Here is a 16,513-nt window from a genome sequence, read left to right on the forward strand (position 1 = left end):
ACTACTTCTCATTCAAGGTCACGTGGGTGTCGTGTGTTTTTTTGTTTGTTTGTTTGTTTGTTTGTTTTTTGTGCAGGATGTGTGTGGCAGTCTGGAGTCAAGCGCTGGCACGGAAGACCACTGCAGCGGACAGCTCGATCGGTGGCGTGAAACGCCGACCGGTCTGCAGATGTCGGCGCGGCACGGAGCCTCCGAGTCCTCCGCTGCACTAGAAGTGAGGGTGTGCATGCTCTGACTTGCCTGGCTTAGAAAGGAACACGCAAAGATACTCAGCCAGATGTGCAAGAATGTTCGCGCTTGTGCTATCCTGCCTGTGCATACAGACGAGCGTAATGGAAGTCGTCCGTGGTGTGACTCGGATCTGATGTCTTTACAGGCTCTGGATCAGGAGGTCAGGGAGTTACAGGAGGTTGAGGCACTGGCTACCACACTGCTACCAAGCTGCACTCCTGAGGGCCAGAAGACCCTATCGCAGGTCATCCAGACTCTCCACAGTAAGAAGACAATGCGAGAGGAGTCCCTACCCAAACTGCATGGCCATTTAAAACACCAGAAGGCAGGAGAAAGCAACTCTGAGGTGAGTAATAAAGATCCAGTGATGTCTCCTGTAGATAATACACCCTCAAGCCAGAAAGGTCACTGTGTGGAGTTCTGGACATAGAGTGGCTAGTACAGTACAGATTAAATCAAGCAGAGTAAGACAGGCCAGAATTTCTTCACTCTTTTTTTAAACGCAGTGACTGGAAAACTGCTACATCAGCAGGGTGTGTCTGTGGGGCTCCAGGACATCACTCTGCCTGTTCTTTTGTCTCATACCATTTAGCATGACTAGAAATACAAGAATTTTTGACATAGCCATAGAAGGGCATTTTTAGGCACCCGATTTAGTCATTTCACTGAAAATTCATCCAATTATTTGCCAGAATGTTTTGTTTAAATTTCATTTTAAAGTTACTAACAGAGTCAATCCAAATATGAACCTTTATGTGTAGTGGTTTTGGGCTGTTTCTGCTTTCAGTGCCTTATTTTGTTATTAGTTTTGTATGTCCGAGTGCTCAGCAGTTACAGAGTTTATTTGCTGACCACCACCATTCTAATGATGGTCACTGGCAATGACTCTCTGTTACCATGGCAATCTCAGAAGCTTAAAATAAACGTTGGTATAATGCACCCGTTCTGCACCATTACCTTAGATCCCATATCACCAGGCTGAAGTGAAGGTGCTTACTCTGGTTGCCCATTCTGAGAACTCCGCTCTGCTCTTAAATGTGAGCTGCTGCAATGTTCCAGCGAATTTGACATTATTATCTTATGCAGATGGCCGCTGAAAATGTGGACGTTTGCAAGGATGTTGGAGATGGACACATCATGCCTAAACAAGTTGGTGAAGGTGAAGCAGATGAGCCAAGTTCATTAGGCCATGCTCAGTGGTCCACATGTAGAAGCAAAGACTCGGCAGGACAGGGGGTGCACACTGGGCCCAGTGATCCGTCCGCTGGCACGGGGACATCAGTGAGCAGAGATCATTATTCTGCTCACTGTGAAGCTCAGCACAGTCTTGATACACACAAGCCCATCGTTACCATTGTTCTGGACACACGTCTTTCCACGGCTAATCAAGGCCCAGTACTGGATTCTGTAGATTTTGCCTCTCGACAGCATTTATCCAAATGTCATTTGCTGGCTTTACAACATGAACAGACCACTGAGAGGGAAGAGAGATTTCTCAAGGCCAAAGACACCGCGCACAGTACCGATGTTACAGTGGGGCAGCCGACTGCTAAAAGCGCTGATCATGAGAGAGCTCCCAAGAAGGTGGCCACCATTATTTTAGACACTGATCTTCCTTTGACAGCAGCTCATAATGAGAATGAGATGAGGTTCGGCCATGGAAATGAAAACACACGGGGAGTAAGTGAAACTTCACACAGTTCAGTGCCAGAGATCGTTGAAATGTGTAAGTCGGAAGTAGACTTTCTCATGCTGAGACCAGATATGTCAGACGACTCCGGTATGTCATGCCCAAAGACTAGTAAACAAAGTAGCCCTGAAACAGCAAAGGTTTACACCATCATTCTGGATATTGATCCACTTGCACCGAAATCTGACAGCTGTCAGTCAGTGGAGTCTCCTGAAGCAGGGAACGCCAAGAATTCCAGTTCTGGAAATGCGATTTTTTATATTGATGGTACTAATCCAATGGACTGTAAATCAGAGAGAGCTGAATCTGAGAGGGCTGGGAATCTTGAGCAGTCATCACGGTGTCAAGACAGAATTCAGTCAGCCTCGCTTCCAGCTTCATTCCAACCCGGACAGCCCGAAAATGCCCACACTTCTCAAAGTCAAACTGCTGCTGGTGCAGAGAGTACTGCCCAACACGTAGATGTTCCCGAGACAAGTCAGTGGCCCCCAGACAGCCATCAAGCTAGCGCAGTATCAGACAGGGATATTGCAGGAGAGGACATGCTGCACAATCAGCAAGCTAGTAAAACAGCACAGCGTGACTGCAGACTTTTCTCCCATCAACAAATTGCCATATTTGTAGCGTCACAAGCGACAACAGTCCCAAATGCCGAAAAGACGAACGAGCCACACACTGAGCAGCCTCGGGCAGAAGTGAACCAGTACATAGAGCCTTCCACTGCCGGAACAAGGAGAGGGACGATGGAGGGAGTTCTGGATTCAGACCCAACGAACAGCGAAGAAGACAAGATGACAGAGACGCCCGACTCCAAATATACGAGCGTGGCCAGCCGTCAGCGGTCAGCTAGCGCGAGGCTTCCAGACCCCGCAGACACAGTGCGTGGTGCGTCCACAGAACTGAGCCAGAAAGAGCACGCGGACTTTTTAACTGCAGGGACTACGCAGTGGGAGGCTGTGAGCGCCACGCGTGTAGAGACGTCCCTGCAAGTGGAGAACCAGCCAAGAGCTACAAGCAGTAATCCCGTGACTGCTAGCCATCTCGGTGTCACCAGCAACTGTCCCCTGAAGATAAAACCAAAAGATGTCAAGTGCATCGTTCCAAAGCACGTTCCTGGTTCTGGGGTGATTGAAATGTCACAGCAGGTGGGAGCAGAGTCGCAGATGTCTGCTGCAGTGCCGTCACAACCAGACCTCAACAGCCACAGAGAGGAGCAGAGCAAGCATGTGGACTGCACGGTCAGCCTACAGGTATTTACTGACATATTTATGAAGTTTTCATAACAAAACAAATGGTGCCTGGCAGGAACAGATTCTCCATCTTCATCATTCTCTTCCATGGTCCAGTATGACAGCTGGCTGTGCGTCTTTCTTCGCGTTTTGATTATATTTTTTTAAACGGCATTGAGTGACTAAAGCATTAGGACGCGTGAATCAAAAGTGTTGTCTTACCGGTTTGGCGTTCAGAAGTCTTCTTTCCAAAATATGATTAGGAAACTATGCATGATTTGAATAGCTCCCGGAATAGACCACTGTTTGGCAAATAGCATACATGTAAACAACTCTACATGTTGGTGTTTATGTGGCCCCAAAGACTGAAATAAAAATCACTCTACTCTCAAAAGCTTTTCTTTCAGCTGTTTGGCTTTATTCTGTGCCATCGTTTGACTTTGGTAGGGCCGACTGTTAACATTTAGAATGACTTGGATATTTCTAACGACATTTGGTAAAAGAAAACAGAGTATGAGTCATCTCTTACTCCACGATTTGTTTTTATCTATCATGTTTAATACTACAGAGCCCAGACGTATGAAAAGATCTCATAAATCAGATTGGTTTCTAAGATCTCATTCTTTCATACTGCAACACATTGCGCACTTTGTAATTTGGACGTTTCCAAGTCCAAACCCTGTGCCCACTGTTGATGTTGCCGTGGTAAGTGCTTTTGCGTCTCGACATGTGCTTTTGCATGTGTTAGCCAGATGCCAGAAGGCAAACTCTTCTCATATAGTCTACACGAGTGTAGTTCAGATGTGTTTCTTCCAGACTCCATGACAAGACTACTTACTGCGGCCCTGGTTTCCGCAGGGCCTTTGCTCACGTCTTACAGCCTCTGCAGAGGCTTCCTTTTTCACTAATAACCACTACCCGAGCCAGGATACTACTTTGTGAACTCAGGCTCCTCACTAGGACTGGCCCGACAGGCTGTAGACACCACGCCCTCAGGTAAACAGGCCTGCTCTGTGACACCAATTTGAAGGCGAAGCAGGTTAGGCTTCTCGCAAGCAGCGCCATTGGTCAGGCAGAGGCTCCCGTCCTGCAGCTACCCATAGCCTGAAGGCTCACCACGCCCTCCAGAAGGAACGCCTAGCTTTCAGCATTCCTGCTTCAGGTGTCCTGGGGACTTAACCATGCTCGCTTAAAGAAACCGAGCTGGGACGCCATTTTCTCCCGTACAACCGTGTTCAGATTTGAAATGCAGCCATTTTTTGTGTTGTTGTTTTTTTTGTTTGTTTGTTTTGGTTTTTTTTGGCGTCTGTTCTTAATACAAACCTGCTTTATTGTGCCATAATCCTATAGCCGGGAGAAATGTCCACAGCCCGGTTGGACGTGTGTAGGAACGGAAAAGCTGAAGCTGGGGGCTCCGAACATGGTCGTGGGGGAGATGGAGGCACAGCAGTGCAGCCTAGCCAGACGTCAGGGTTGGCAGCCTTAATACACATCAGCACGAATGTTCAGCCACTAATGGACACCAGCGGTGTTTCAGCGCTGGGTGAGAAAGAGGTACATAGCTGCTGTTCTCTGTTCACTTTCAGTTAGATATTGAATTGCAATAGCTTAATTGTAATAGCTGTTCAGAATAAACAGAAATGTCTGTAACTTTCGTCATTTGCTTCCTACTCTGTTGTTCATGTTTGCACGTAAGCACTATAATGCCGTTAGGCCACAAGTAGCTGTGTTATGGATTATATTTTCCATTTTACAGACGAGAGAGGCTGCCTGGTTCTTGCAGCCATTATCCACAGATTCTGAGGACCAACTGGAACGAACTGTCTTCAGGATTCTAAGATGTCAGTACCAACCAGCCCAACTCAGCACAGAGCTTATGATGCAGCAGGTTCAGGAAGCTGAGGTATGATTATCTGTCAGCGTTTCATATTGGTAAGCCATGTGCCCGATAGACTAAGACCATGGGCAATATCGAAGCAGTCTTCCCTGTTCTGTATGAACCCAGTATGAACTTCCCTGTTCTGTATGAACCCAGTATGAACTTCCCTGTTCTGTATGAATTGACCAAAGCATTTCAAGCATGTTCAGATTTCAAGTAGCCAGTACTTTAAGCCTGGGCTGATGCTTTTCCTACAGAGCTGCAGACAGCTTGTTATGGAGCAGGCAGAAGCACTGTCCCGGTGTTCCCATGCTGGTGCCTCCCTGTCCAGCAGGTGCATGGAGGGTAGGTGGAGCACAGCGCTGTGTAGCGCCTCCGCCGTCGTGCAGGCGAAGGAGGCCCAACTCCACCAGTTCACACGGTATCACCAGCAAACCCAGACTGCCCGAGACACGTTAGAGGGGCTTCACGCGGAGTTAGACACGCTGAGCCTGTGAGTGTCTCATCCCTGTGTGTTCCTGTCTTAAAAGAAAAGTACATAGACAGATGTATATATTGAACAAATGTAAATGTGTACATAAATAAAGACTGAAATAAACATAAAGGAATTAATGGTTATAGGTTTAGTGCACTGTAGACGGCTTTGTAATGTGCGTATCCAAATCTGTAACATGTTATCTTATACAGGAGAATATGGAATGATGAAGCACTTTTCTGTCTTATAAAGGGATTCTTTGACAAGCAGTGCCATTCAGGCAGAAAAGCTGCGTGCGTTCCTGATGCGCATAGAGGAGAAGAAAGGCATGTTGGACACACTGCTGTGCTTGTGCCGCCAGGTGGCGGCCCATCTGGAGAAGGCCGAGGGGCCTGTGGCATGCCTAATCCAGGTGCAGAATCTACAGGAGAAGTGGCACATTTTGGAGGGGAGCGCGGATAGAACCCTGAGGCACGCTGACATCTGCACAGCCGAAGCGTCTTCTCTACTGAGGGACTCTAAGGAGCTTGCAGGAGAACTAGAGGCTCTGCAGCATGTAGAATGCCACAGCATACTACAGAAAACTCTGACATACTCTGAACTTGTTGAAATGAATGAACGCTACCTGTACCTCCTTGAGCGCTCTCAGACTCTTTCCCAGTACCCACTAGGGGAGAGTGAGAGGCAGCACATTGAGAAAACTTTCCAAAATCTGAAGTCCCAATTGGAACGTACACAGGAGAAGCTTGGTACTCATTCCTCATGTCTCAGTGACCACTCGCTAGCAGAGTTCACTGAGGTTATGAAAGACTATGTAACCTGGGATAAAATAACAGAGGGCAGAGTCACGAGGAGAAAGAAGCTTTCTCTCTTTCCTGAGGAGGCTACTCAGCAGGTTAACAGCATAAAGAAACTACAGGCAGAAATATCAGTAAGGAGGTCCAAATTTGCCTCTGTTGCTGAAAAGCTAAAAGAGGAGACTGCGAGCCTTAATGAGGAGATTTCATCTATGATATTATCTGCACTTGAGTCTGTAAAGGTCTTGTACTGTAAGGTCACAGAGAGGTCAGACTGTTTTTCTGTAGAACTGAACCAAATGTTGAATGCTAGACAGAGACTGGAGACTCAGCTCACAGTCAACAGTACCTGGCTAGCTTCACTCTTAGATGAACACTCAAATAAAGCCACAGGGGTTCAATTAGGAACTACTATTGCAGACTTAAAAGTGGACCTAGAAAGGCACAAGGGTACTTTGAAAGAAGCCGAGAGACGTGTAACTATCGTTCAGACACTTCTCGATGAGACAAAGGCTATGATCCACGGTTTAACTATAGCAGAAAATTTCCACCTTGTTGACAAACTTACCAGCTTGCGAGCAGAGCTCAGTGGGGTTGTAAGATGTGAACAGTTCATGTGCTGGGAACTGGAAGAGCTCTTGCATGCCCAGGAATCTTCCACAGATGAATTCGATGCTATCCAGAGGAGCTTGCAGAAAATTACAACTGACCTGGAGAAGCAAAGGTATCCTGTAACACAAGAGACCCTCTCTGCTTTTGACCCTGTGAGACACAGACTGATGGAACACCTGTCCCAAGTTCAGCAAGTCCAGCATCTCCAGGGCCATCAAAGGAAAGACCTGATCCATGCCATCCTGACCTTACAGGGGAGAACAAGGCTGCTGGACCAGCAGTTCAAAGAACACAAGGAGTACCTGTCTTCCAAGCAGCATTTGGATAACTGCATAGAGGCAATAAAAAAGAGGCTTCCTCAGGTCTCGGATGTGAGCCTAAAAGTCGATGAGCGGTTCAGGCTGGGTCATGCCTTGCTGGTGGCATTTCCTCTGGTGAAGATGTCCTGTGAAGAGACCGCTGACCGACTGGAGGCCATTTCCGGTGATCTCTATCCATCCCAGCTTGGATCAGAGAGGCAAAAGATTCGCAGTGCGGTTCCAAACATTGCTGCCTGGGAAAAAATTGTTAGCAGCGAAGTTAAAGCACTTGAGCGCTGCCTAGTGGAAGGCTTCAGCAGTGCCACTGAGCTGACCGCATTGTCCCAGCACTTTCTGAGAGCTGAAGAGCAGCTAAAGCAGATCAGCTGCTTGGAGCCGAACGACCACGTCATCGCTGCAGAACTACGAAAGTGCTGGACCCTTGAGAGCGCTGTGGCTTCTGGGTTGCGAATGTTAGAGGCCTGCAGAGATGGTACAGCAGTTGAAGGCTATAAGGACACCACTGACACATGTAGAAGAATTTTGAAAGAATGCAAGATGCACAAAGTAAATCATTTTTATCTCATGTCATTATGTTTTGATTGTCATGTTGCTTATAATGTTGCATATAATCTGTGTTATTTCCAGACTGAGAATGTGTTAGTATTTTGCGTATGTGGATAGATTAATCATTTGTAATTAATCTCATTTGATAAATATAATTCATTTGAATGTAGTTGTTGTTATGAATGCACTAATTTGTGTGTGTGTGGGGGGGTTGCCAAGGGAAAACTTATCCAAGCTAAGGAGGCCCTGAAGGTCTACCAGTGGGCTGTCCAAGGGACTCAGGCTTTTCTGCAGCAGGTTAAGTCCAGACTCCTCCTTCCCTCGTCCAGCTTCACAGACTGTATGGAGGAACTGCAACATACTCAACAAATTCTTACTAGTCTGACTCAAGGTTTCCAGGCTCATATGAGTGAAATTCAGACCCGGTTGCCCCAACGAGCATGTCTATCTGGCTGTTCCATTGAGAAGCTCCACATCCAGGTTGTCAGCAACCTCCTAGTGGGTAATGCTATCCTGGAAACCAAAACTAGGCTCAAGATGAAGGCTCTTGAAAGGTAGCTAGGCCATTCACTGTTATTAATTATTTTATTAATAATATTATATAATAATAATATTAAAATGAATTGAGTAGAATGAGCTGTTTTATGGTTACTGAGCTGTACCTCTTCAGTATGTAAAATGTTTATAAAATATTCTTTAAAGGTTTTTGCTTGGTGAACTCACTAAATTACCCAAGAGAACCCTATGCTCTCACATTTTGAAGTACCTAGAAGAATTTTCTTTCAGTAATCATTCAAAAAGATGAACATATCTTCAAAAAGATGAACATAAAAACATACCTCTGGTCATCAGGAACTGGAAAAAACATACCTCTGGTCCTCATGAACTGGAATGGGCCAGAGAGCCTTTACTGTGTTGGTTGTAATAGTTCAGTTTTACGTTTGTCTTTCAGGTGCTTAATGGAACAATCTACTCACAGTAAACACCATGATGAAATGAGCCAGCTTCTCCAAAACTTTGACTCCAAACTTTCACAAAGCCTCCGTCACAAGCCAATATCTTCAGAAGACTGCAAAGAGCAGCTCCAGAAAATGAAGGTGTGGACCTTATCACCTGAACACCTCATCGTTTCCTTACTACCCATTTTTCTTTAATATGCACAACTTGATGTTACAATTCATTGAAAATATATATACCTTCCCTGCATGTGTAGGATCTTCAGGAGGAGTTGGGGGACACTGGTAGAAAACTAAAGGCGCTGAGAACAAGCTGTCCTCTCCAGGACTGTAACGTAGCTGCTGAGCAGGCTCTGGGCCACCTGTGGAGGCAGTGGGCCATGCTGCAACGCAGACTGGATGCTCTTAGATCCAGAGTCACACATGCAGAGACACAGTGGAAGGACATGACGCTAAGGGTAAGAGAGAGAAAATTCATGCTACCGCAGTAGTTACCTAAAGCACCTTTATACCATTTTCTGGTTCATTGCCAATGGCTGCGCCAATCCACATAGTTAAAGAACAGGATATTTTGACCACCTATAAAATGTCATTTTAGAAGGATTGTGTTGAGATTGGGTTTTGTGTCTTTTAGGTCAAGAGGTCCCGAGAAGCTCTCGACAGACTTGAACGTGGCCTCCCTGATGTTTCCAAGGTGAGGGGATCTCTGAGGAAGCTTCAAGAGACCCTGGCCCAAACCGAGCAGCTCCAGGATAAGCTGGCCCAGGAGCATGGCATCGTGGTCTCTCTGCAGCACTGTGGATCACGACTGCAGGACGGCTCGAGCCCAGAGAAGCTCAGCAAGCCAACTTGGCTAAATCAGGAACTGCACTCTCTTCAAAGCCGCTTCCAAAGGTATGGACACACACAGCTTTGCGAGTGACACTCAAAAAGGAAGTTTTATCCGTGGTTCCACTGTATGCAGCATATTACTGTGAAAAGTAATCAGTGTGGGCTTCTATTCATAGCCTAAGAGAACAAATCAATGAGGCGAGACGTGATGCATTGACTGAGATCCAGGAGCGGGATTGCTTGCAGCAGGAACTGAAGTCAGTCCAGCGGAGTATTCTGTCTCTTCTGTCTGTCCTGCAGATGCAGCCGAATCCCACACACTTACAGGTTAGTGCTGATACAGTGCTGAGAGAATGGCACGAAACGTCCACCATCCGCAGGTGTCTGGCATGGCATCCAAAAGTAAGCTGGTATTGTTTTTTGCAGACGTGCTATCGTCCACTGTCTCTACTGAACTGCTTGTGTAGTCCCTGAATTAGAACGGTGGTGCCACACTTAGTGGATTCTACGTGGAGAGGAATGTTTTTCATGTAACGCACATCCGACACTTCACCTCTCTGCCCCACCCGCGGTAGGAGCTGAGAGTGGAGGCGAGCTCTCAGAATGCCAGACTGCAGGACATTATGAGCAGGGTGAGGACCAGGAGCGGTGGTGTTCCCCAGGAGATCCAGACTCTAGAGGAGGAGATCAGTCTGTCCCTGCGGAAAGTCAAGGAGAAGGTACGGAAGGGTCGTTCCACTGGAAGTGTGAGAATTCCGTTTTGGTCGTGCACCTGTGATGGTGTCTGTTTTGTGCATGAGAACTACCAGAACTATCCTTGAACAGTAACGCATTGTGGAAAACTAATTCATGAACGAAATGTCATGCGTCATACATGGGGATAGAAATATCTGGCTATTGATTTCGAGTTTGGACTGTGTATGCAGCAATGTGCACATGTATAGTCAGAGAGGAAGTGTGTTTCAGGTGGGGCAGGCCATGGAGAGGAGTGGCCCTCTCCACAGAATGAGGGAGCGTGTGATTGAGATCACTGTGGGGCTAAGCCGTGCGAAGGCCCTGCTGCAGCAGAAGAGTTCCACTGTACAAGAAGCTGAAAACGCACTGAAGGTGTGCGTGTGTCCTTTTAACATTTGTCTCATTAGCAAGCGATTACCAGAGAGAAGAATGTCCTGCTACTGCTAACGAGTATAATTAAATGTGTGTGTACTTGCACGTGCTGGTGGACGCCTTGGCGCGCAGTGTGTGTGGGACGAGTTGGACCAGTGGCACTCCCGGATAGCCGAGCTGGAGGCGGAGGTGCAGGAGCTAGCCGAGGAGCAGGCCGAGAGGGCCCACGTCCTGATGGATGAGCTCACCAAACCTCTGGAGTGCTACCAGGCTGTGGCCAAACAGGCCGAGCAGAGGACGGCGTTTATCAGCAGAGTGAGTCCAACGGGTCAGGTCCCGTCCCGTTCACCCTGTGACCCGCAGGTCAGATGTCAGCAAACTCTGTCATCTCCAAGCTTAACGGGACAGTTAACAGAAACAGTGCGATTCTGTTGTATTTTTCCTCCTCTGTGATTCATCCTGCATTACTCTAAGTGTGAAAGATCTTCCAGTTCTCTTGATACATTTATACACATGTGTATGTGCTTATGTATTGGTTCTGTGGTTCTGGTGCATTGCGTTTAGATTCCTGCGTGTCTCCAGGAGTATGAAGATGTTCTCCATAGTTCTACCTGTTGGCTGACAGAGGCTCAGTGCTGGCTGGAGACCCCACGCATCTACACCACTGCCAAATGCCTCCAGAGTCATGCCAGCTCCTTACAGGTCTGACTGACAGCACACTGGCTACCCTTGTGACATGCCTGCTTTGCCAACCTAACAAGCCCTGCGCTTCAGTTGTGGAGTTTGGTGATGTTTCAATAGTGCATCGAAAAAGAAATGATGTGCACCTTTATTTTACCATACTTTGAACGTTTCCCTCGTGGTCTTGAGTCATTCATTGATGTAGCTGATGTCTGAGAGGCTGTTGGCTGTGCAGACGATGCTGGACGAATCTGACGGAGTCTGTGGTGCTCTGGAGTCCTTTGGCCCTGCATTGCAAGACATCTCAGTGGTGTGTGACACCAGCGCTCAGGAGCAGAAGCTCCTTCAGGTCCGCACCAACATCGGCCACGTGCGCCGCCGCGCCATGGAGCCCCTCTCCGAGCTTCAGAACGCCGCTGCGGTAAGCATCCGAGACCCCAGCTCTGCTTCTAATAAGATCTGTGTGCCAAGATGAACAGCGCAGAGCAAGTGTAGCTACGGTCCTAGGGAACGACACGACTGGGCGACGCTCTGAAGGCTGGCGTCTGCTGACGGCTCCTGCATGTGTTTGCTCTGTCTGCACAGGAGATGGATGCCATCGAAGCCGAGGTGATGGCGATGGAAACGAACGTGTCGAAGATCAGAACTATTTTATCCAGCATTGACACCGAGGACATTCCCCCAGAGGAGCATCTCCAGAACAGACAGGCAAGTCTGGGCACCCTTGGGTTCACGCGCAGGACGATGGGCACTCGCCGCGCCCTCGAACCCATCTGAGTCGTCTTGCTCTCTCGCTCGACGGCAAAATCGCGGCCGGAGCCTCACGCGTCGAACGTCGCCCCGTCCAATTTCCTCTCCTCCCGACTGCCCCGTGAAGCCTGCTTCTGAGTCCCATTCTGGATTTAATTAAAACTTGCAGATCATCCTTGACAACCTTCAGGCCATGAAGAGGACCGTGGGCGAGATCGAAAGGTGCAGGGCGGGCCTCGGCCTTCCAGCGGGGGCAGAGCTCAGCTTGGCGGCCTTCCACAGAGCCAGACAGCTGGAGCAACCCCTCCATGACCTGCAGCTGTTGACTGAGGAGCAGAATGCTGCAATCAGGGTCAGTACTGCTCTACCCCTCCCCCTGCTCAGTCTCGACACCATGTGTGGATTAATAATCCTTTATAGATTAGACAGAGTATATGACCCACCATGTGTGGATTAATAATCCTTTATAGATTAGACAGAATATATGACCCACCATGTGTGGATTAATAATCCTTTATAGATTAGACAGAATATATGACCCACCATGTGTGGATTAATAATCCTTTATAGATTAGACAGAATATATGACCCACCATGTGTGGATTAATAATCCTTTATAGATTAGACAGAATATATGACCCACCATGTGTGGATTAATAATACTTTATAGATTAGACAGAATATATGACCCACCATGTGTGGATTAATAATCCTTTATAGATTAGACAGAGCATATGCCCCACGATGGGGCATGGTAACAACAGCATTATCCTATATTATTCATTAGATGAGGGGATACATACAATATATTTTATTTCCTACAAAGGTGAAAACAATGCTTTGTAAGTCAGTTTGTTAATTTATTTAATATGTGTGTTGATGTATCAAAAAAGAAAAGCTCTGGATTGCATAATATTGAATCTTCTCAGTTCCACTGTCAGTAGCAAGATATTGAAGTTCTATTTCTGACAGTTTCATTATCTTTTCAAGGTATTAAATACTCCTTGTTGAAAATAAAGAAATATATTTTATGAAATATGAGAAACTATAAAATTAGATGTAAGGTTAGATTAAGATAAAATTCAGAAATGCGTTTATGGCAGCTGCTTTTTTAGCAGATGGCGCAAACTCTGAACTTTAACCAGAACGCACACTGAAGGTGTGTGCCCAATGTTCTTACTGTTAAGTATTTTAATACCTGCTCGGTTGCTGGTGATATTTGAGTCGCTTATCTCACGTGAAAGCCATTGTGAAAGCAGTGACCTTCAGCGCTCTGTCCTGGAATTCTGAATCGTGATAATCTGGCAGTGATTAAACAGATGCAGTGGTGCATGTCTCCGATACAGCAACAGTAATTAAAGAAATGCCATGGTTTCCTAACGCCAGACCAAACCTTTTAAAGAAATATTTGGAATAAATGGATGCCAAACACATCCAATCCTTTCTCTTAACATTAACTAAAGCCCTCCAGGCCAGTATCAGCAAATGCCATCATTTCTTCATGCTCCTCGTAACACTTGGCTCTGTCTGGCATGTTGGGCTACAGTAAATCTGAAGAAAGGCCATAAAATGTCTTGAGTCGTATATCTACATGACATGGTTTTCTATCCAACTCTTTCATGTCTGTGGTAATAAGAGGAGGCGTTTAGTGAGCGGGAGAAGACGTTTATTGAGGGGGAGCTATGGAACCTGTGGTTCCAGGAGTGCTCAAATAAGATTTGCCAGCCCACTGCTTTTAAATTCAACCTCGTCAACGTGTTAAATTCCACCGTGATCCTTTAACACATTATCAGGCCACCGGCAGTATGAGCAGCCTTGTGGTTTTACACTTTCCTTCTCTTTACTAGCCATGACTGTGAGCTGTGGTGTGTGAAGCTTGCTGTGCCATTATGCTGTGTCTCCCCGCAGGTTGCTATCGGTCATCCAGTTGACTTTATTTATCCCTGTGACCAAATGTCAGAATCCAGCCTTGTCGTACTCTCCTTTGGGGACAAAGTGGTAAGTTCACCTCCCGGTTGTGCCGTGACTAATAAAGTGCATAACCCAGACATTTGGAATACACATATTACCTGAATATTTCATTACAAAAACTCAGAACAAACAGCTGTGCATTCCCCCTCAGCAACATTTCAAATGAGCAGATATTCTAGCTATTCCAGATATTCTAGTGATGAATTTAAGTAGGACGGTCAAACGTTCAGACTTTGGCCTCACGAGCCCTCGGTACTGTGAAGCAGGTGCCCGTGGAAACACCATACCCCGAGGAAGAGGACAGTGATGATTACGAGGATGAAGGCGATTGCTCCTCGTCCTCTGAGACTCTCACGTGCAGTGTTCCAGAGGTACAGGAGGGCTGTCTCGTTAGGCTGTACGCTGTGCCGAACTGCTAGGTTGCTCTGGCCTCACGGGAGCTTGGGAAACATGCTCGGCTCCCTGCACTTCTGTCTTCCACTGTAGAATCCAGAGCATGTCCCTGATTGCAGACCTCATCTTTGGCTCCAGTTTCAGGGCACATGCTTTTTGGTTTTTTATTTTCTTGTTCATACTGAACTTTTCAAACACTGTTTTTCAACCCATTTCTCCAGTATATGCAGTTGAATACGTTTACGCCCCTGTTTTTCCCTCCTTGTCTCACAAATACGAAGACCAAATACCATTTACAGTCTCCTCACCAATTATAATTTGCAAATTTCCATTTTACATCTGCCAGTAATTTGCTCTTCTAAATACAAAATGCTTGGCTCTGTCAAATTTAGCTGCCCTGTCTTTAATCTTCTGTGAAAAGCTTTGTGTCCAGCCATTAGATCTGTTTAACTCTTAATGAAAATCAGTGGATTGCTAACAGTTGAAGCCACATACTGAATATCACACTCACCACTGCAGGATTCTCAAAACTGAAATATCCCCTTGTTAAGCAGTGTGTAAAAACCATTAAACAGCATTTAGTACCAACAGCACCGAATGAGGGTGAGTGTCGTGTGTGTGTGTGTGTGTGTGTGTACGTGTACTGTTTCTCACTGCATCCTGCTGTGTGTCTTCTTCAACACTCTGCTCCCACCGTGACCCATCTGATCCAGGACCCAGAAGAACCTCTGATGAACGAGGAGAGTGCTGAACCCGATGCCCCCACCCTGGTCCAGGTGTCTGTCACTAAGGTAAGATTTACCTTCCTGTCATATCACTTCTGAATTCAGTAGCTTTTTACATCTTTTAGTTAAGCTCTCTCTGGTGTACAGACATGTACTGTGTCTTCATATTGTTAACAACTGAAATTCATTTTTTTACTCTACAGGAATCAACTGTCAAAGAAACAAATTATATGGAGTCTTTGCCCCTGAACAGCGAGACTAAATTTGAACATAGTCCTTCACCTACACAGCTTAAGAAACTCGATCCATTAACAGCAGACAGTAGCACAGCTGCTGAAGACAGGAGTTCTGTGCCTGACACATCTGCCCAGCCTCTCGACACACTAATATCAGAGAGAACCGAGCCTGCTTCACAACTCTCCAGACCATCTGAATCGAGTGCTCCCGAGCCTGAGGACGTGCTTCGGGACATCAGACGTGCTGCAGTAATGGAGGAACCTCAAGGAGTGATACCAGCAGCTGATCTCAAACCAGGAGAGACAGGACCGTTCACAGTAAAGCCTCTTGTGGAAGCTGTAGACGTGGAGGCCATGAGCAAGGGGACCCAGCCATTCCCTCAGGAGATGCTCCCTGACCGTGTGGAAGAGGACCTTTCCTCTTCCACACGGTCAGGGAGCATCTGCAGACCCACAGAGGAAGGAGCAGAGATACAGGCTGCTTTCAGTAAGGTCCCACAGGCAGCCAGCCCAGTCAGTGAGGTGGAGGAGCCCTCAGTGGCCACACTGAAGCTCTCTCGCCCAGACGCAGACACTGGTCCTCAGGAGCACACAGCACTGGTAAACTGTTACTTTACTCCTCCATCTTGTAATCCCTCATGTCTTACCTCCTGCATGCACTACTGCACATATTCTCATCTCTTTAAGTATTAGTCTTAAGCTCTGACTGGACAGGGCTGAACTACTGAGGTATTAAGACATACTAACTTGTTCACTGAAGGTGAACTGCACTGAACTTGTAGTACATGTCATTAATTATCCTTGTTGTCAGGAACGAGGTGCAGAGTGTGTTAAATAATGTCAGAAGTCAAACTATACGGGTATAAGGCATAAGAGAAAATTGGTGGAAAACACTGAGTTTCATTGATGGGGTCAGTCCTCATATCTCCATCAACTACAGTGTATGTGGGACTTTGAGGTTGTGAATTAAAAAGGTGTGAAGTCCAGCTGTGGATAAGCATCTGATGTAGAAGTGTAAAAAGCACAGTCACTGCCAGACTCTCACTGTGTTCAGAGAAGTAGCCATCAATATCTGTGCTACTCT

The 16,513-nt window shown here is 46.7% G+C and overlaps 1 protein-coding gene across 1 annotated transcript in view; it reads left to right on the forward strand.

Annotated features, from left to right (window-relative positions):
• The window catches only part of LOC113569314 (uncharacterized), a 64,427-nt gene that overhangs the window by 23,681 nt on the left and 24,233 nt on the right, over positions 1–16,513 (forward strand). The window contains exons 41-63 of the mRNA XM_081717329.1: positions 77–220; positions 377–577; positions 1,318–3,171; positions 4,501–4,704; positions 4,907–5,053; positions 5,287–5,522; positions 5,757–7,779; positions 7,999–8,333; positions 8,732–8,876; positions 8,993–9,193; positions 9,370–9,629; positions 9,743–9,893; positions 10,142–10,285; positions 10,533–10,673; positions 10,806–10,988; positions 11,238–11,375; positions 11,590–11,775; positions 11,940–12,062; positions 12,274–12,456; positions 14,013–14,102; positions 14,342–14,446; positions 15,182–15,259; positions 15,397–16,029. Coding sequence (XP_081573455.1) covers positions 77–220; positions 377–577; positions 1,318–3,171; positions 4,501–4,704; positions 4,907–5,053; positions 5,287–5,522; positions 5,757–7,779; positions 7,999–8,333; positions 8,732–8,876; positions 8,993–9,193; positions 9,370–9,629; positions 9,743–9,893; positions 10,142–10,285; positions 10,533–10,673; positions 10,806–10,988; positions 11,238–11,375; positions 11,590–11,775; positions 11,940–12,062; positions 12,274–12,456; positions 14,013–14,102; positions 14,342–14,446; positions 15,182–15,259; positions 15,397–16,029 — 7,905 coding nt within the window. The remainder of the gene's footprint in view (positions 1–76; positions 221–376; positions 578–1,317; positions 3,172–4,500; positions 4,705–4,906; positions 5,054–5,286; positions 5,523–5,756; positions 7,780–7,998; positions 8,334–8,731; positions 8,877–8,992; positions 9,194–9,369; positions 9,630–9,742; positions 9,894–10,141; positions 10,286–10,532; positions 10,674–10,805; positions 10,989–11,237; positions 11,376–11,589; positions 11,776–11,939; positions 12,063–12,273; positions 12,457–14,012; positions 14,103–14,341; positions 14,447–15,181; positions 15,260–15,396; positions 16,030–16,513) is intronic.

The sequence above is a fragment of the Electrophorus electricus genome, chromosome 7 (genome assembly GCF_041902795.1).
Source record: "Electrophorus electricus isolate QZ-2024a chromosome 7, ASM4190279v1, whole genome shotgun sequence".
Classification (NCBI taxonomy): domain Eukaryota; kingdom Metazoa; phylum Chordata; class Actinopteri; order Gymnotiformes; family Gymnotidae; genus Electrophorus; species Electrophorus electricus.